At 39.1% G+C, this 19,976-nt stretch overlaps 1 protein-coding gene across 1 annotated transcript; it reads left to right on the top strand.

Annotated features, from left to right (window-relative positions):
* Positions 1–5,111: 5,111 nt before the first annotated feature.
* Positions 5,112–13,960, top strand: LOC134552500 (uncharacterized). The gene is made up of 4 exons (XM_063401184.1): positions 5,112–5,187; positions 6,037–6,376; positions 6,999–7,072; positions 7,236–13,960. The coding sequence occupies exons 1-4, from the start codon at positions 5,112–5,114 to the stop codon at positions 7,649–7,651; spliced, it is 906 nt and encodes a 301-aa protein (XP_063257254.1). The 3' UTR covers positions 7,652–13,960.
* The last annotated feature ends 6,016 nt before the right edge of the window (positions 13,961–19,976 follow it).

Raw genomic sequence — 19,976 nt, 5'->3', positions numbered from 1 at the left:
GCTACTATATAAGAGCTTCTATATAAGAAAAGTTGAAAATGCCAAGTACAGTGCATAAGTCACTAAAGAAGTTTTATTTTTTCCTTTTGAGATTGTAGGACTTAATTAGATATTAATTCCAGGTGGGATGTTGCCTGGAATTCTTTCATTTATAATGATTGATTTTTAAGATCTAATCTGTTTTTATAAATCACTGGATGAGCATGGCTTCATTCAGAAGAGTGATTTAATTCTATTGTGACTGTTCTGACCTTAGATATTATGCAAACATAGGATAGTAAGTAAAATGCGTTTGTAAATAAATAAATAATTTATATTTTCATGGAAAATTTGAAGTTTATTTTCTAAGTTTGACAGTGATTATGCAAAGTCAACTAACTACAATCAAAATCCACTACATTCAAATAAACAATCATGTTTTGGTTTGTGATTTTGTTGTACCAACTTAGGTTGATCAACACGGTAAAATAAAACAAAAATAAAATATTTGGAAGCAGAGCCAACCTGAATAACCCATAACAGTAAAAACTGTTACTGCACTACCCACAAAACAAATAGCATCGACTGTGCACGGGAGCAGATCAACTACACTGAAAGTGTGTGTGCAAATTTAGGATATGGAGAGTTACTCCTGCCTTCAAAGTGCCCTCTGCCTAACCAAACACCTCATTTAGGTAGTTCATTAAGTACTGCAGTTTTCAAATGTGCAGGACACCTTCCACTAATATTAGTGGGAACTGCTGGCCAGACTTATTCAGGGGGCTAAGAAGGATCGTGAGAGTTCAACCACAGGCATATCCCTCTAATGATTTTGTTCAGCAGCCTTAATTTTAAAATTTCTTAACCTATACACAGTTGTTTACTGTCATTCTTTCCAAATATTCCTGTCTCCAAAGATTATTCTTGTGAGTTCTCTAAGTAGTGCCTAAAAATTTTCTTGTGTATCAGTTTTCACTTCACACATTTTTCTGTAAATCTGGAATAGAGAAAGGAGGAAGATTTATTTGTGCATACTATATCCTATTTTATATGGTATTTCAGTGAAAGTTTCAAAAGCTTTAATAAGATTTGTAATTTTTTACTAATTCCTGAACATGTAAATGTGTTTAGAATATGAGAGGAGGAAACTTGAGCTCATAAATCAATGAAATCAAACCCTAGAATTTAAGAAACAGGTAGAAACTGATTCTAATCCCTTAACATTAAACTAAAAAATATTGGTGTCTGAAGTTGTGTTGCTCTTTTATCATCATTTAATATTGTATGACACTTTTGTCTTTCTTATATCTACCTGATTACCATTAGGTAACCACAGTAACAGAGTTAAGGAGCCATTCAGGATAGATATTTAAATCAAAACTAACCCTTGGAGAGTAGTATTCTTTCTTTAAGATAAAATGCATTTGTTATGGACCCCACAAAAAAGTATATTCCTTTGGTGTTTTTTAGTCCCTTTTTAGCTCTCTAGTAGGAAAAAATAAATTAAGATCAGCACAGAAATCTTATCTTTGTCAATGGAGTTGTTTAAGAACAAGTTCGTGGCAACCAGATATACAGTGGCTTTTACTTGCCTTTCATCTCATGTCTGTAGTGTTTGCTTCTAAGATGATTTCAACAGACAATATCAAGAGATTTGGGCTGCTTAAATGTTATGTCAGTCAGTCTGTGCTTTTCTCGAGTATAGCTTAAAACAATGTGCTTCTTCTCTCTCCTGTTTGGATTTTTATTTTTCCTTTATGAAGAATCAATCTTTTATTATCTCCCTTCACAGAAGGGCAACATTTGTTTCTTTATTTTTGTGTATGAATTTACTACAACAGATAACAGGATATTGCAGTCTTTGTGATGATTTAGAAGCAAGAGGGGTTCCTTATTTTTCCTTTTTTTTACGTGCTGTTCCTTTACCTCTGTTGCTTTTGGTTTTGCTCATGTTGGATTGACCTGCACATGTGCTGTAGACAGTCTCCTGGCTTGCATGCATACACACACATGTGGTGCCTGTACCAACAGGATCCACCATGAGATCTGCATGCATTCCTGCAATTGAAACTACTCTCATGTAAAAATAGGGCTTATTGACATGTGTCACTACAGACAAACAAAAGGAAAAAAAAAAAACCACCTCAAATTCAGTGTTTCCTGAGAGAAGAATGCTCAAAAGCCATGCTAATGTCTGGGGGGAAGGTCTGTTTTTGTGACTGCTTTTCACTTCCCGTTTCTCTACAGGAGGAATCCTTGTATTGTGTGGGGTAGTCTTTCAGCTTTGGAAAACACACACACACCCTGCAGAGACTGCACCCTCAGTACGTGCTTACTGCATATTTTGGTGATAATCAATACGTGTTGTTAAGGTAATTTTGGGTTTTCTGATATAGAAGTAGAAATAATCACGCAGATCACAGAAAAACAACATATTCACTGGTTAAAAGGCTAGTTGAATAGTCTGCTAAAAGAGAACATTGAACAGTTTATTCTAAATTTCTGTAAATAATTTTAATTTTTTTGAAAAAGGAGTCTTAAAAAATCAGAGGAAAATCATATGAATTTTTTTGAGATAACATTTATAATATTTGATTATATGTAGATCAAAAATGCAAACTCAATGAGTTATGCATGAGTTCATATTTTGTTCAGAAATTAGTTGCACTAGTAAGGTTCTGTCTTAAGCAGGAATAAAGAAAAACCTTTTAATTACCACAAAATTTGACACCAAGCTTTGCATTTTATAAACTACTATAATTTTTTGCATAATTTTACTTTGTCATCAGAAAAAAATACTCCATTTCTAACTGTGCTTTACTACTAAAGGTATGAAAATCTGTTAAAAAGTTAAATCTACTGTTAAATATATTACAGAAGTGAAATGTTAAAACACTGCATTGGTATGTTGGAAGCATTTAATTTTGATAGGCATGATGTATAGCTAGGGAAGCAAATGTACTCAAATTATGCTGTCTTTGAAAGACTAGGTAATTTAAAAGTAGATTATCCAATGAGACCGAAGTAGTAGTTGTCAAATTTTCAGGAAGTAATTAAACAAGCAGAGGGTCTCTCTTTTTTATAGGCTGTTTCTGGGTTGCATAGAGATTATGAAGAGAGACAAGAAAAGTGACAGAGCAGGCTAAACAGCACATCAAACTTCCCTTGAAGAAAGCTTTTTTCCCCCCTTAGTGGCTTTCTAAATAAGCTAGGTAATGTTTTACGGTATTTTGGTTGCAGGTATGTTGTAAAATGTGCCCTTTCAAAAAAAGCAAGAGACACCACAGGCAACTTCATTTTTTTTTTAATATCTCTCAATGAAATCTGTGTTACTCTGAAAGGCTTCTTGCCTACTTACAGCTTTGTTTTGTTTTGTTGTTTTAGTTAAGATTTTTGTTTAGATCTCAGCTCTTCTGTTTGACTGCCATCTGGCACTCTGGCTTTTCTTTCCTAAAGCAGGGCCACAATTGCTTGTCCAGCTGCTGTTGGTGCTGCCCAAGCTTTCACACAGCTCCACACCCACAGAGCATCTCGGTCCTTCTCTGGCATACACAGCCTCACTTTCCTCTGTTTTATCCAGTTTACATGCTGAGACATGAAATAGCTGCCCCTGGCTTTCTCAGCAATATAACGTCAGGCAATGATCTTGGGTCTCAGTTTGGCTAAGAAATGTCAGTGCCTGCACCTCAGAGCAGAAAGCAAGTGTCCAGAGTGGGAATGAAGTTAGATGATAAAACACAACCCTCCGGCCAGTGTAAACACAGAGGGCAGGGCTGTGTCCTTTTATTTAGCAAATTCCTATGTAACCATTTTAGGAATAAGCCCTCCGGTATCCAGGTGGTAAGTGCTGTATCAAATCAAGAGGTTTTCTGCCTTCAGGAAAACAAGAACAATGACTGTCAAGCCACTAAAATGGTTTTCATGCTAATTCTCAAAATTTTATCCCTTTCCCTGTATATTTCAGTAGAGCAGATGCAAGAGAAATCACAATGGTATCTACTTAGAAGATGAGGCAGCAGATCAGATTACTTTGAGAAATACGCAGTAAAACCCGCTCCTGACTTTCAGGAAACCTCCTGCAATGTCCTGTGCCCAGATTTGTCATTGCACCACACAGAGCAGTAAGAGACCACCTGGGACCATTAATAGGGACTTAAGGCTAATCTGACTGGCCTTCCAGAAAAATAGGTGGCAAACGTATTTTTGATAGCCAGATTGACACTACAATTACCTACCAGTAGCCAATTCTCCTTTGACTTCTTCCTGTGGCATAAAATGTCTGCTGTGAGGGTTCTGTTGACCTTGCCCTTTTCAGTTGCCCAAAGAGCTCATTCTTACCCACAGCAGTCAGGGCTTCAGCCACTCTCTCACCTAGTGCTGGCACTAGTGTGGAAACATTCCACATTGACTATAGAGCCTCAAAAGGCTTTCTTCACCTTCTTTTTCTGGCCCTTTCATATGACAGACTAATGCAAGATTTCTCTCTAAGACATGAGGATTTATATGTGTTTACCTTACCTATTCACTGCTTTAAACTGTGGGATGTAGACTACTGATTAATGTTGCTAACTACTGAACAACTGCTGCTGTGCTCCCTGAGGAGGACTGGACATCACCAGTGGGATCTCTTCTAGGCTATAGCTGTCTGTACATCAAATAGTCTGACAATATTTCCATAACTAAATCTTATAAATTAACTGAAAATTAAATTCACATTCTAATTTTAAAAGTTTAATTAAAAAGTGGGAATATGAGAAATTGAGTAAGAAGAATATTTTTTAAAAATTTTAAACAGTCACCTTAAATATTTTTAGTTCTACATCTCAATGGAGTGGGGACATCTTTTTTAAAACTAAATTACCTTTTAAAATTATTATCAGCTTTGTATTTCCACAGGAAAAGCGCATTTTCAAAAGACTGTATCTGGTAACTGGAAAATTAAGATGATAGGAAATTATGACAGTAGATGAAGATGATAGTTATTTTTCTGAAGACTTGCTACAGTCACACTTGTAAAGGCCTAGAGAAAGCTGAGAGGCCATTGCTTTTCTGCAGTTTCACCATCTGATTAGCAGTGTGTGCATGGCTCTAGATAACATTGATGACACTAGACAGGCCTTTTCAACCTAGATATGCACCTGTACACCAAGAATATTCCACGCCAGTTGTACAAGACACTTCTGACTGCATCCACAATGTACAAGAGAGGTATCAGAAAAAGTACTAATATTTGCTAGAAATACGTATGTGTGCACATTAAGTTTCAGGACGGATCTGTTAACAGACTGTTTTATTTTCTTAACTGAAACAAATGAATGAACAGGCTGTACAATCTTTGGAGTTACCAGCCTGATGTTTTCATGGAAATGATGCTGGAATCAGTGTCCAGGAAGAGGCTGACTTGTGAAGAGGCTGAATTGTTGCAAACAAGTTTGAGGCTGGTGGAGAAAGGCTCCTCTTGATACCAGGGAGAGGGGTACCTGAAAGATCACGTTTGAGAAAAGAAATGTTTGAGAGTTGTTCTGCATGTGGTAGTAACGCTGAAAACTGCAAGTGACAGATCATCAGTGTATTTTCATGTGGGGAACCTAAGAGATATAAAATTGGAGTTGGTAATCACAGTCGTTATTACTGTGAACGAATAAGATTGATTTCTGTGTGTTTACATGAAAGCATGTGTGCAGAGCATCCTTTGGTGTTATGCACTCCTTCAAGCTGAAGAGCTAAATTCTTCAAACAAGTGCACTGTGAATAAACTCACAGTTCCAAGGAAAGGGTTTGATCATATTCATTATACTTTACATTTGGGGAATTATTGGGCATTGATTATAAATGCACAGAGAAAAACTTGTGGTTGCACATGAGACACCAAGAAGACTTGAAATTTTTTTTCCAGTCAATGATCATACTAAGTTGGATTGACAAGGTTTCAGCTTTGTCCACAGATAATTGAATGCAACTTGTTCGATCCTTTGACAGAGAAACGTGTGCAAATACACTTGCCAAGGCACCTCGCTTAAAAAGAAAAACTCCTAAAGTGCTGTTTCTCTTCACCAGGTTTGTTTGCACCTTTCCAGTTTCGTTGCCCGTTTTCCCCTGTCGCTGCAGGAACATCCCGCTGCCCCTCCTCCCAGCGCCAAGTCCGACTCCCTCCCCGCAGCGGGACGGCTCTCCGCGCCGCTCAGCCTTTCGCCCCAGTTATTGACTGGGCTTCTCCTAGCACTTTTTTCTCTTTCTTTCTGCCTGTCTTTGGATGGGGGAGACGGCCGGGCGAAGGTAAATCTCCCGCCGGCAGGATCCAGGGAGCCCCTGAGCTCCCCCCGCCTTCACCGAGCTCTGGCTTTCCTCTCCCTGAAGCCCTGTGTACACAAAGGGCTCGCTTCTGCCTTTCAATTAGGTAACCGAGATTTATTTACTTTTACTCTGTCTCCCATCCCTACACGTATTTAGTGTCTGTAGCTCCTGTCAGCTTTCGGATTGGGCGTTCTTTTGATTTTTGCCCCCCCTCCTCCCTATTATTTTTTTGCATTTCCCCGGAGGCAGATTTAAATCAAATGTCCCTATAAGGGAGGACTCCATCCAGCCTGACTCCTACACCATCAGACAGAGGCGTCTTGGCCCCGCCGCTCCGGCCGAGCTCCCGACCCTCGCCTCGGCAGGGCCGGGGCTCCCGCGGCCCTGGGGGTGACCGAGGAGCCCCGGCTGGCTGGGAGGGCTGGCTGAGCTCAGCCTCGGTGCGTACCCTAGGAGAAAAAAAAACACCCACACAAAAACCCCAGCAACAGAAAGCGCACCAAACCCACCGGGGCTTTGCTGGAGAAGGAGGGTTTCCCCGTGTTTAAGGAGCCGAGGCGGGGTCGGGTGACCCAAAGTGTCGGGGACAGCGCTTGGCACCGGCGGGTCCTGCGGGGCTATCCCGGAGTCCCTTATATGGCGGGGGCGGGGGTGCCCGGCCCGGCTGCGAGGCCGGGCCCAGCCCGGGAGCTGTGCGGATCCGCGCCTTGTGTCATTCATTCCAGGGGACACGGGGACCTCCGGGGAGACCCCATCCCGCCAGAAGGGACGATCACAGCAACCTTCCCGCCCATAAAAGGTAAATGAGATTTGGTCTCTGTTGGGGCTGTGTTGTTGTTTTGAATTTTTGTTTGCACTGGCGGTTTGTTTTGCTGTGGGAATTTTTCTGTGTGTATGTGTTTGTGATTTTTAAAAATATGTCAATTTTTTTCATTTTCTCTTTTTTTTCTCTCCTCTCGTAGCTTTCGGAACGGCGCGAACCTGCCGTGGGGAGGTGGCTATTGGCATCCCGGGGAGCGCCAGCGGTGTGTCCCCGCGGAGGGACGGGCCCGGCCGGGAGAAGCAGTGCGGGGACGCGGAGGGCCCGGCCCTCCCCGGTCCGGCTCGGCCCGGTGGTTCTGGCTCCCGCCCGCGGCCCCTCCGCCTCTCGTCCTCCTTCCGCTCGGCTTTGCCCGGCCCCGCCGCCCCTTCGCTGCCGGCCACCGCGGACACTCCACGCCCCCTCCGAAGAGCCACGCGTGACTTCATGAAGAAACGAAGGCGAGGAAAGTCGAGAAATTTTCTGTTTGGCATTGAAGAGGGGAAAAAGAAAAGCCGCGCGTTCGGTCACCTGCTCTGCGTCTCGACCGGAGGAGAGCCCGGCCCGGCCGGGGCGTGAGGAGCTTTTATTGCCCATAAATAGTACCGGGGGAGCGGCCGGTAATGCGATCAGGAAGGGAGGCATTAGGCAGAACAGCGCTCCGGCACCGGGCCCTGCAGGCGCGCTCTCCGAAGACGGTGCGAGGCGAGCCGCAGTAAAGGTTTTATTGGTAACTGAGAAGCGCCTCGCAGCCGCGGGTTTGGCTTTAATGACCGCGGCGGTGGGCAGGAATTACACTGCCGGGCTGGCGGCGAGAGCCAGCGGGCAAAGGGCGCTGCGCGGTAGTAACAAATATTTACTAAAGGAGTTCGTGTCAGATGAATGCCGCGTTTCAGCCTTCGATTTGCCGGGTAAATTTTTTTAGCAGCTATGAAAGCAGACCAATAACATTTATAGAGGAAAAAAAAAAAAATTTGAAGTTACAAATTTTTCTAATAGCTGAGAATTAACTTTTGACAACAAGCGGGATTTCCCCTCTTCGTTGATTCAAAGAAAGGTCTATACTTAAATTTCACCCTAAAAGATCTGTTATTTTAAAAATAACAGCACCCCGCAGAGCAATTTTCCAGCTCTAAAAGAACATTTAAAACCAAACCGCAGTGTTGCCTGTGGGCAGACCTGTTTAGAGCCGGTGAGAGCAGAGCATCCACAATATTTATGTTAGGATTTTCGAGTATGCAGGGAGCACAGGGATGTTACTCTCTCCTGCAGATCCTGAAGTCCTTCCCACCTGATTTTCTTTTTGGTCTGCTTATTGCCAAGTAATTAGTAAAAGGAATTACCCGCTCTGGTGCTGTGCCTTCAGGTAGCAGAGGCATTAAGGCTGTAAACTTCGCATTTTCTGCATATGTCCGGCTCGCTCTCCTCCTCCATCAGCATCGGTCCCTTCAGGGGGGTTAAAATTTTAATTTAGTTCCTTGTAACTTGTGAAGGGATATATTACGTCGCTGTCTCTGCCCATTTGAAGTTAACAGACTGATTGCAGTAACTTTACCTCTCCAGGCAAAGGCGGAGGGGGGGTTTTGTGGCAGTGCTGCCGGCAGTCCCTGTCCTGCCTCCGGGCCCACTCCGCGGCGGGAATGGCACGTACCGAGGCACAGCTGGGAAAATCAGATGGCACGACCATCAGAGCAACTACCACGGTCCTTGGGAAGACAGTCTCCTCTTGTTTTCGAAAATATCTCATGCGAATTTCCCCAGATGGAAAATTGTATTTTAATATGCACTGGAATGTTAACGTTACCTTGGAGAAAAAACACCCCCCCCCCCCCCCAAACAACAACAACAATCCAACCAAACCAACCAACCAACAACAAAAACGAAACAAAACAAAACCAAACCAAACCAAAAAAAAACCCAAACAAACAAACAAAAAAAAAAAAGAGGGCGAGAAAGAGCAAAGCCATTTGTAACTAATTAACCTTTGAATTTTTTGCCTTTTCTCAGACTTGGATTTAATCTCTAAAATTTTTCCGTGCAAACAAAAACAGTAAATACTGAGGTACAGGTTTATAAAGATACCTAAATGAACACAAAGTATGACAGTGCACTTATGGATATAAGCAGTTTTGTCTGAGCACTTTCATTGAAAAAGAAGCTGACAAAACTATTATTCCTTATCCCTTGGTCAGATTAAAAGCAGTCTGTTATTTTTAAATGTTTAAATCCTTTCATCAGAAATATGACTGTATTCCAAATAATGAAATAGAGAAATTTTGCTTGTAACAAGAAAACAACAAACAACAACAAAGAAATAAACTGCTCTATCCCTGAAACAATTTTTCACCTCCCCACCTCCAAAATAACAACAAAGCGTCTGAGAATTTTTTGCTTTTATTTTGATTTCATTATTCAGTGCTGGGACTTAACAATTACAGGCTTGAAAATCCATTTGGAAACAGTAGGGCCGCGTCACAACAAAGGTCTGGCCAGCATTAATCTAATGTTTGGAAAACACTTGACAGTTGCGAGGGCTCCCCTCTTTCCTTCCGTTCCTTTAAGAGTTACTCGTTTCAAAAGGGAATCACAGCCCCTATCGCTGTTTCTTCAGGTAGATTCTCCTCTCTTCCTCTCTTTCCCCTTGGGTAAAGGGATGAATTAAAAAATCATTTAATTATTTTCATTCTAATCACCTTAATCCCCTTTGTACTAGGAGCAAATGATGATAATGAGATCCAAATGGAAAAGACCCCCGGATGGGAGGGGATCCTCCCGGCCCTGCGTCGTGGCAGGTGGAGACGGGCGGGGCGGGGCTCGGCTCGGGGCTCTAACATAAATAAAGCATTGGACTAAGCCTTCTCAATCCGCGGGCATCTTACTTTTCATCATTTTACATTTGTTCCGGGTGACAGGGCTATGAAGTGACCCGGTTGTCGCTCTGGGGGAGCAGGGGACCCTTCTGAAACAGAAGGAAAAACAAAGCCCATCTCACTCCCCCCCCGGCCACCCCTCCGCCTCCTCAGAGCCTAAGCAAGGACAAGCTGATTAATTTTTCCCTGTGGCCCTGGCAGTCCCCGAGGGCACCTTTGCCACCATCCGCGGCCGGCGACTGTGCAAACCCCTGAGGCTGCGGGGGCTCCGCTGCAGCCCAGGGACGAAGAGCAAGAGGAGGAGGAGGTAGAGGAAGGGCAGCTCGCCAGCGGTACTAGTTATAAGCTCCACCGTAACAGTACTCCTATCTATCCTATCCTGAGGCTGCAGGAATGGAGCCAACAGCGAGATCACCGGGCGCTGGATTTTCTTTGGGCGTTTGTACAAATCGTTTGTACAGATCTGTACAAATACGGGCCCTGCTGCATTTTATAAACAACTTCAGGGCACAGTCAATCAATCATGCTGACAAGCAAGCAGACCAGGAGCCTAGGACATATACAAGGCATAAATATATACACATAAACTCCGTCAATTTTGGAGTAGTTACATTTTTTTTCCTATAAGCCTAAGGGAAAGATTCTGACAAGTCAGGAAATCACAGTGGAAAAGTAGAAGGTATTGTTAAGAAGTTATGTTACATGGTATGTTTTAATACCAGTAAGGGGAATACTGGAAAAGGGAAAGAAAAAAGTGTCTAAGCAAGTAGATTTTTTTTTTTTTAAATTATGCTTATAGTCAGAGAGACAATTTCAAGAATATGTGGCTGAAAACATGAAACCTGGCCACTTTAAAATACAATGCAATAGATATATCCGTGAAAGACATGAGTTTACCAGATTTTCTCATCAGCAAAGTATTCTTTATAGTCTTTAATTTTAAATATATTTGTCTAGGGATAGGTCCTTGCAAAGGCACAGTGTTTTGTTTTTTTAATGGTCTTTTGATAATAAGAGTTCTGCACAGCATGGAGTTTGTGTCTCTCTTTCTGACACTGAGTCTTTTTCTTGTAAAAGGATATGTGTGAACTCATAAAATGAAGGGTGCAACAGATTTGAACATCACAGTAATGAGGAAAGAATAGTTGCATATCACGATAGGAGAAAGATAATCGAGTTTCTGGACTTAAAAGAGGAGGATCTGTTCTGTGCTGTTGTAAATTAGGAGTTTTACTGAAAGACAGGACTGGTTGGTACTGCAGGAACTGAGAGTTGTTCTTATGCTGCTATAATCCAAACTGGGGCTCCTTCTTCTGCATAGCGAACATTGAGGAAAGCCTGGGCAATAATGTTCAGAGAGTAGAATGCTACACTCTTGAAGAAAACATTAAGAGGAGCTTTTTGCAACTGGTAAAGCCTGCCAAATAAGCTTGGAAAACTGAGGACCACAATGTTGGTTTTGCTCAGGAAAGCCATTGTGTCTGTGTTGCATTGTGTCTGTCTATGCAGCTATTGTCAGGAATAATTGTAACTTTTTTAAATGACTTCCTTTGTTGTTTAAGTTTTCATATCAAGAATAAACTTGATATTTGGTCATTTCACTCGTGGTTGTTATCTGTCTAAACAAATCCTATGAGGAGCTTAAGCCAAAAACTACTCATGTCAGGAGAGTGGGTTTTGGTGATGACCTTCCAAGCTGATTGGGTCTTAGAAATATAAATAATTGGAAAATAATTGTGTCGCTGCCTTCTCAGAAACTTAATGTGTTTAAAGATGTGTATGGTCAGCAGAATAGGGATTGTGCTTACATCTAACATCTTCCCCTTTTAAGGACTTGTGCTTAAAATGGATTGGATCACTTACTTGTTTAAAGGCAGTTTCATTTTCAAATAACAATTTATGCTTATAACCATATAAGTAAATGCTTCATCAATCACAGCTTTATTCTTGTGGATCCAATGTATTATTTTTCATATATTATGAAATATATTCAATATATCATGGAGTCCTTTCACAGAAACTTGCCTTGATTTGTAGTGTGTAAGACAGACACAATGAGTGATAAATGTATCAACTCAAAATTTCCAGTTAAAAGAGTACATGAAATAAATAACAATTAAAATAGTACCTGAAGATCAAGGACTCAGATTGTTTTGTTGGAGTGGGTTTTTGTTTGTTTGTTTTTTGTATCCTGGACTAAATTATTGTCAAGACTGATATAACCAAGTTTTCTGGAAATGAAGAAAGTGAAAAAGGCAGAACGGGTGATAGAAATACACAATACATATATCTGAAAGTATCAACAACCCCATTCCATCCACCCCATTACCTGGCTTCCTTCTGCCTTTGACTGTTCCTTCTAAACTTTGCAATATGGCAAATGTCTTTCCAGAAGGTTGTACAATGCTACTGATTCAGCAAAGGCTGTTTGTGAGAAGTGCCTGCCACAGCAGACAGGTTACCTCATCAGCTTACTAACACACAAATTCTCCTGTGCTGCATTATTATTAATTACAGGTATACCTGTATACTGAGAACTGGCTACGAAGGCGGTGAAGCCAAATGGGTACTTTAATCACTGCTTGAGAAAATTAAAGTTATAATCTAATATATATAGTTGCATCCTAAAACTGAGATACCTTTTCCTTTACACCAATATAGTGCTGCACCTGTACAGGTGGGACTCTGCTACTTGTTTTATTGATCTCCTTCGCATCGTAGTCATTGAATTTTATTATTCCTCTTTTCTCCGAGTTTAAATGCTTTTTGGCACTACTTGTATGAACTAACAGTATTACTAGCACTATTTGTAGTAAGCATAAAGCCTCCAAAGTCCTGCTTTTGGATCCTCTTCTTCATTGAGAACACATTATCCAAGGAGATGTGAGAATACTGCTTTGTTTCAGTTGGTATAGTCACACACTGACACATATCATCTTAAACAGTGTGTTGAGACCACAGGTCTGTTAGAAAGTGAGTCATTAAAGATACTTCTAAGCCTTTACTTCCAGTGTCATCCTGAATCTCCCTCGAGTTACTGATTTGCTTTTGACAGAGGCAGGGCAAGACCTTTACTAGGGTGTAACTTTTTAGGTGTGTGGCAAGGCACACCTAAATAAGTTACATACACCTAAATAAGTTTCTCCAAGTATTATCTCATATTCTACATAAAATTCTTCTTAGATCAAAGTTGTGGTGAACAACTTCTAAAACAGACTAAAGATCATTAATTGGTATTCATGAAATTAATTTGCAGATGATTTTGGAATGGATTGAAGTTATTGACATAAAACTGTACATTTTGCAACATGGGCTTCTTTTTCTGTTGCTTTTGTATAATAGAACTGTCTGTACCTTGAAAATATAGATACTCACTGAGAGTACATCTTAACTGCTAATTTATCTTGGTTATGTTATTTAACCACTGTGAAGAAATTACAGAGAACACTTTATATTTTATAAATAATCAGATTATACCCTATTTACTAATTTGGGAGGAAGAGATATAGTTTGCAAGACTGCTCTGCTTCCCTGTGGATAGCTGTGGAGGGGCACAGATGTGTTGGTCAGGGCAGAAAAGTTATTATGTTACTGCAGGAAAGTGGGAGAATGAGGTATGAATGCAGCTGGGACCAGGTATTATTATCTCTTACAGAGACCATCAATCTCATCTCTTCAAAACTTCTTTCTTGATCTGCATTAAAACCAATAAACTTTTAGCTTTCATGAAGTCTCATCACAAAAGATTTCCTTCACTTTTTTCTGTTTTACTAATTTGAGTCTTTAGACTCAGGCTATAAACCTTGATTTATGACTGACAATTTAATGTCATATTATTAAATATCACTAATTTAAAAAAAATTTCAATACACTTCAGAGTCTTTATGATTTCAAATAAAATCTTATCTTGGAAGCCAGAATAATGTCTATATTCCATTACATCTTCAAATTAGCCCTTTAAGTGTTGTGATTTTCAGTATATGTTATGCAACACTACACACATTGTGAAGACTTAATACCCATAAAGGGAAATCATATTCTACTTTTAAAAAGTTGAAAAGGAATTTAAGAAAAGCTGATTACTAATCATATGACTTCTGCATTTTATTACATATCTAAACGTTATTTATAGGGAAAAAAATCCAAGCATTTTTTATTGTATTTTTGTAGTGATAGATGAATGTCGAGTATATGATTTTTTCTACTATTCCATGGGGAAAAAAACCCCAAAAAGTCAGTTTTTGCTGGTACAAACCAGGAATTGTACTGTCAGACCTCAGACAGTGTGGAACAGTAATACTTTTATTGATATAAATTTCTAAGTGGAATATAGAAACAAGAAGTTACATCTAATGTGAAAAATTACAGCATCTTGATTGTTCCTAAGAAGCATGCTGAGAGATGCACTTCTTTAGCACTTGTAAAGAAGTTCCGTGATTTTGTTTGTTTTGTCATGCAGGTGATTAATGCTGCAGAAGGCAAGTAAGTTCAATAAGTTGTCCAGTTATAAAAATATATTTTAGTTCAGTTCTATTACATGTGATTAAGCCTGAATTCTGGATATGAAGACATGGAAGCTGCAGTTGTGAAAATACTTCTTTTAACATATAAAAAATAGCTAAGAAAAAAGTAATGCAAAGAATACATGTGTCATCATGCCCCCTAAAGGAGTATGTTCTGCCTGGTGCAGCAGAGCAGTAGAAACTTTTTCACCACCTATATCTCTGTGAAGCCTGCAGGATTTTTTGCCTGCTGACTTACTGGATAGAACTGGTGTATAAAGGGGTCCACAGGAGTGAATGCAAGGTCAGTTTTGGATACAGAATTATGTGACTGCAGGAGGACTTGCACAGCACAGGCAGGCATGTTTTCTCAGAAGAGGAAAGCTGCTTTTGAAATTTAAAAAATCTTTTTGATTTTTGAGTATTTCACGTGTAAGAAAACACAATGCTCCAACTGTAGATCAATAGAACAAACTTCCACAAGGAAAGCAAAGAAGACAATTGTAAGTAATTTTCAATATCAACCTTACATTTCAAAATAACTACTCATTTGCTTATGTTATGGTCATATGTGAGAAATATTGCAAACTTGTCATATTTTGGCTCTTGGCATACGCATTGATGCATCTGCCTCATGTCAAACAGGACATTCCTTGCCACTCAGCAAGCTACTGGCATGCATAGTCCTTAAAGGATGAGCGCCTCTGAACAGAATACAATATACAGATTGAATAGATGCTCTTTCTCCAGAAAAACTTAGCTAAATAAGCCTTGATACATATTTTTTCGTTTTTAAAGTATTTCTCTTCTGCATGAATTACAGGATTTTCCATAAGGTTAAAAAAATGGCTACGCTTGCTCTAAAAATTTAAGTTTACACTGGTATCCACTGTCAAAAATGGACTATTGAAATAACAAATGAGGTTCACTTCCTCAGAATGTGTAAATGTCCCAGCTTAGAGTTAAACTTTCAACAGCTGAAAGACAATACCATCGACACATACCTGGCACTAGTTACTCGGGTTTATTTTTTCCTGGAAAGCAGTTTTGGGCGACAGAGTGGCGTCCGGGTTTCCCAGGTTGTTGTGCTGACAAACTGCAGTGGTGGTAAAGGCAGGGAGTCTGACAAAATCTCATTAATCATCTTAAATTAAATCCAACATTCCACTCCAACACTGCCAAGAAGAAAGCTAACTTTTACAAACGAATACTCTCTCTGAAAATAACTGGTATCCCGACCATATTGCTGTCACAAAAACATCCTTGATTTCTGTTAGGAACACATACACTGTTTTTAAGCTTAAAAAATTTTTAGCATTTTTTGATTGCTAGGAATTTGAAAAGTGCTTTTTGCTTATTTTCTCTATTAGGATCTATGAGTGAACTAAACAACTGAAAATTAAGAGCCTCTTTTTTCTTTCAGTGAATTGAAGCTTTTTGTTTTCTGAAAATTTTAAGTATAGAAAGTTTGTTTTTAATGTAAGTAAATTTCACACAGGAAATGGAAGTATTCCGTTTAAATATTTTCTCTAAGCATATTTACATGAATAAGAAAGAAAAACTGCAAATTTACTAACATTAATATTAGCAAAAACACTGAGGTGATGAAAGAGCAATGTGATCTCTTTTTGGTTTTTTACAGACACACTTCTGTAACTACTCCTAGCTATTTATTATGATTTAATTACACATGGCAAGTCTGAACTTTAAACATGTCATAAATAATATTAGATTATCACATAAAGCTTTATCTTACTCAAAACACTGTTACATGCAGATTATAAGAGTTTGTATTTCTCTTTAAGGCAAATAAAACCATAATGTGCCAATGTGAGACACAGGAATTACTTTTTATCAGCTCTTTGCCCATTTTAATAATGTTTTTGAGCTTAGAGTGGGAGATTTTACAATGGCAGGGAACAAGTCATCAGCCTTAATGTTTATTAATTTTAATACATCCATGAAATACTTAAAAAGAAAAAAAAATCCGAATTCAATAGAGGGCAAGTAAATCTGATTTTCCCACAGACTTATTATAATTTTGACATTTTAACATGATCAAGTAATATTCCTCAGTTTTAAGTGCTTAAAATAATACTTGTTTTCTAAAAACAGAGCTATTAATAATATCTGACTGAACAATGACATCCTTACAGAATCACACAGAATCACTAGGTTGGAAGAGACCTCCAAGATCACTGAGTCCAACTCAAGTCTCTCCTTACACAGAGAACAAAACTATTACTTCAAAAAAGAGCGACTCCATTGATAAACTTGTTTATGTTAAGAACCTTAATAAACTGCAGAATACTGAAGAAGAAACAGTAACATTTATTTGTCCAGCTAGTCAGTTTATTTTCTTAAAGCTGTATTTTGAAACTGTTTACATTTTTTCTTTTTCCATTGTGAGGGGTAGAAGGGAAAGGTTAAAAAGAACAAATTGATTTTTTTTCCTGAATGAAAACCTCTCATTTTCTTCAAAATCGACAAACATGTCTCAAACTTGTATTTGTTTGGGCTTCTGTATGTTGCAGCAGCTTTGATTTATTTTAAAAAGTCAAAGCTGTATAAATATGTTGTTTAGAGTTTGAATATAAAGTATTCCAGACAGAAATAGAGTTTGAGAAAACAGATACTATCAGATGCTGTTTACAGCTAAGCCATGTGCATATCTAATATATGCCATATTCTTTAAAAAAATGCAATCAGAGCCTCAGACTTTAATAAAAGCACACATGAACTGCATTTGTGTGACACATGGACACAGGTACACTCATTTTCCTGACATGAACAGAAAAAATTTCCTTCTGTCACATCTGCGTATACTGAAGTTAACACTCTCAGAAATGTTCTCATTCAGAACAATTCCAGTGTCTTTTAGGACAGAACAGAGAGTGTTTGCAAGGGCATGGGCTGCAGGCTCACTTCTTCTTTCAGTGCTGTGTATGCTTTGAGAGCATACATTTAATAGTTAAGGCAACACCACATGGCCAAAGTTCAAAGGGCGTGGAGTGGTGGAGTCACAATAGCTTGGGCATCATTGTGCAGATATAAGCATGATCATGCTCACGTAATTCAGCTTGAGATTCTCTACCTAAGTTTTCTGGAGTGCTTGATCAAGCAGCTATTTCCACATCAAATCATTTAGTGACAACTGGATCAATGAAGTATGTTTATTTTAAAATGTGTGTGGAGATTCCAAGTGCTTTGAAGAAAACACTGCCCAAAACTTTGGTTTTTTAAAGAGTTTTTGGAGGACAACCAAGACAATTTTTGTCTCTTTTTAAGAGCACTATGACATCTTATTAAGACCTTTTTTCTCCTTTTAAGACAGAAAATTTTTTAACTTCATGTAAAGTCTAGATTGCTAAAATGCAAAAAATTCCTTCTCAGCCACTTTAGAGCTAGACTCAAACCAGAAAAAAGACAGAAGAAATGTCTGTATTAGTTAGTTGTTTTGTGGTTGCCTCTGAGGGAATTCACACTTGGCATGTTGTGCTTGCTGTTTTCTGTTCCACTATGCATTAGTAATGTAATGTATAGCATGAGTTGGGTGTTAATCCTCTAACACTGTTCAAAATCCTGTTGGGAAGATCAGATGCTGTTATCTGCAGGTCATTAGGGTTTTCTTTTCCCCTGGACTTGTCTTATGGAAACTTGAATTGTATCATCCTGTTTCTAATTTATCTTCTTGGCTGCTACACTGGCCTTGAAGTATTCTAAACCTTGCTAATAGATGTGCTCATCTACTCCAGAAAAAACATGTTCTGTCTGCCTGGAGGCTTTGTTCTGTATGAGGGTAACTGGAAATTAGGAGAAACGCAGACTAACAATTCATACTCTCTTATTAGTGCAAAATCAAACCCAGTATCACTAATGTCAACATAAGCATAAGTCAGAAGAGAATCAAGCCTTGCTCTGCATTTGTAGTTTGAAGAGGAAATATTTTTAACAAGAAAAGTTCTAATTTCAAAATTCATTTAATTCTTCTTTTAGTGTGTAACCTTTGAGGAGTGCTTCTTAGGAAACTATATTCTGCTGTCTCCAGATAACTTTAAAGAGCCCAGAGACTTGCCCTTTATAGCTGGTTTTACAAATTATGTTAGAAGTTTTCCATTTTTTTTTTTTTTGTAATACAGGAGCAGATACTTGTGCCTTAAACAAAGCTCCCCACTGTACCATATACTCTTGTGTTTGAGATTAATTGACCACTGCAGAATGCATCCTTGGACTTTCTGCAATACATGAAACAACACCGAGTGAAGAGTGGTTATCCTGAGCAAGGCAGGTGATACTGTAAACCTGTCTGGAACATGGCTGCAATACTGCTGGCTCCTGGCTTTGGCTGTGTACGCTACATAAATGCCATGGCATTTACACTCAATTAAAGGTCACATAACAAAAAAGTACTTTTTCTGCATGCATTTTGGTTTGTGAGGCAGAGCTAAAAACACTTGACATAGCAGTAATAGCTACATCTTTTTCTCCCCACCATTTATGCAGCACTTGTATGAACTGTCCTTCTCACATCTAAAACAAACGTAACACTGCCTAGGTGTTTCTGCCAAACAGAAAGCAGCAGCATAGGCAAAGTGCATGGCAGTGAGGGGTTCACTGCTGAATTAAATTCTTGGCTCTGCAATAGGCTTTCTAGATAAAAACTCATATTAGTTCTGTTTCACAGATTAAGAATACCTTTCCACCTCACCTCATGGTATGGTAGGGAAAAAGAATAAATATACCTGTTAATGTATCCAGATGCTACTGATAGCTGAGTATTATGTAAACAAACAATCAGGAACAGCTCTTACTTCAACTACGTGTTATGTCAACTTAAGAAAAGAACTGCTCCACGATTTGTCTGAACAAAAACTAGTCAAATCCTTATTCAATTCCTGCACATGCACAGCAGTTCCACTGCTAATATTCTCCACACTTAAAAAATGTCAAGACACAACCTGATCAAGTAATTTTTGAAGTATTTCCATAAATTTAGAGCTGTTTAAAATCTAGCTACATTATAGATTTAGAAAGTAATTCCATATCTGACTCTGAAAGAGCTCTCTCATCTTGCACAGTCAGTGCTCTAATCTTGCACTGTCAGTTTTTAACAGCTTTAGCAACGAGTCATCTGGTACACATTTGCTGAGGCATTTTCCATCATTGACACTTCTAGACTGAGGAAATCAGTTGAAAGCAGCAACACGTTATCCACTCCTACCACTTTCTCTGTTCAGATTTTTTCTTGCTTACTGCACTGAATAGGTGATTGTTTCCCAAAAACCAGCATCTGCAAAATAGGTTATGTATGCAAATAACATAAACTTCTCGGTACACTGCATGATTTCCCCTGGCTACCCCTGTATGACATCAGGGTTCACCCAAACCAGAGCCTGTAATCTTTAAAACTGAGTGAATAGCAGATTCACTCAACATGCTAATTCAAGTTAATAAATATAGTATAAAATACCAGCTTAGATATTTTACAAGTATTCTATCATCTCCTAGAATAAACTTTATTGTAGTATTCAG

The sequence above is a fragment of the Prinia subflava genome, chromosome 7, assembly GCF_021018805.1.
Source record: "Prinia subflava isolate CZ2003 ecotype Zambia chromosome 7, Cam_Psub_1.2, whole genome shotgun sequence".
Taxonomy (NCBI): domain Eukaryota; kingdom Metazoa; phylum Chordata; class Aves; order Passeriformes; family Cisticolidae; genus Prinia; species Prinia subflava.
This window is presented reverse-complemented; position numbering and strand designations above follow the sequence as displayed.

Excerpts from the sequence above, each read along its gene's own strand:
- LOC134552500 (XM_063401184.1), top strand. The coding sequence starts at position 5,112 with ATGCACCTGTACACCAAGAATATTCCACGCCAGTTGTACAAGACACTT. Across the intron at positions 6,377-6,998 it reads CGCTTCTGCCTTTCAATTAG|GGGACACGGGGACCTCCGGG; the intron begins GTAACCGAGATT and ends CATTCATTCCAG. Across the intron at positions 7,073-7,235 it reads AACCTTCCCGCCCATAAAAG|CTTTCGGAACGGCGCGAACC; the intron begins GTAAATGAGATT and ends CTCCTCTCGTAG.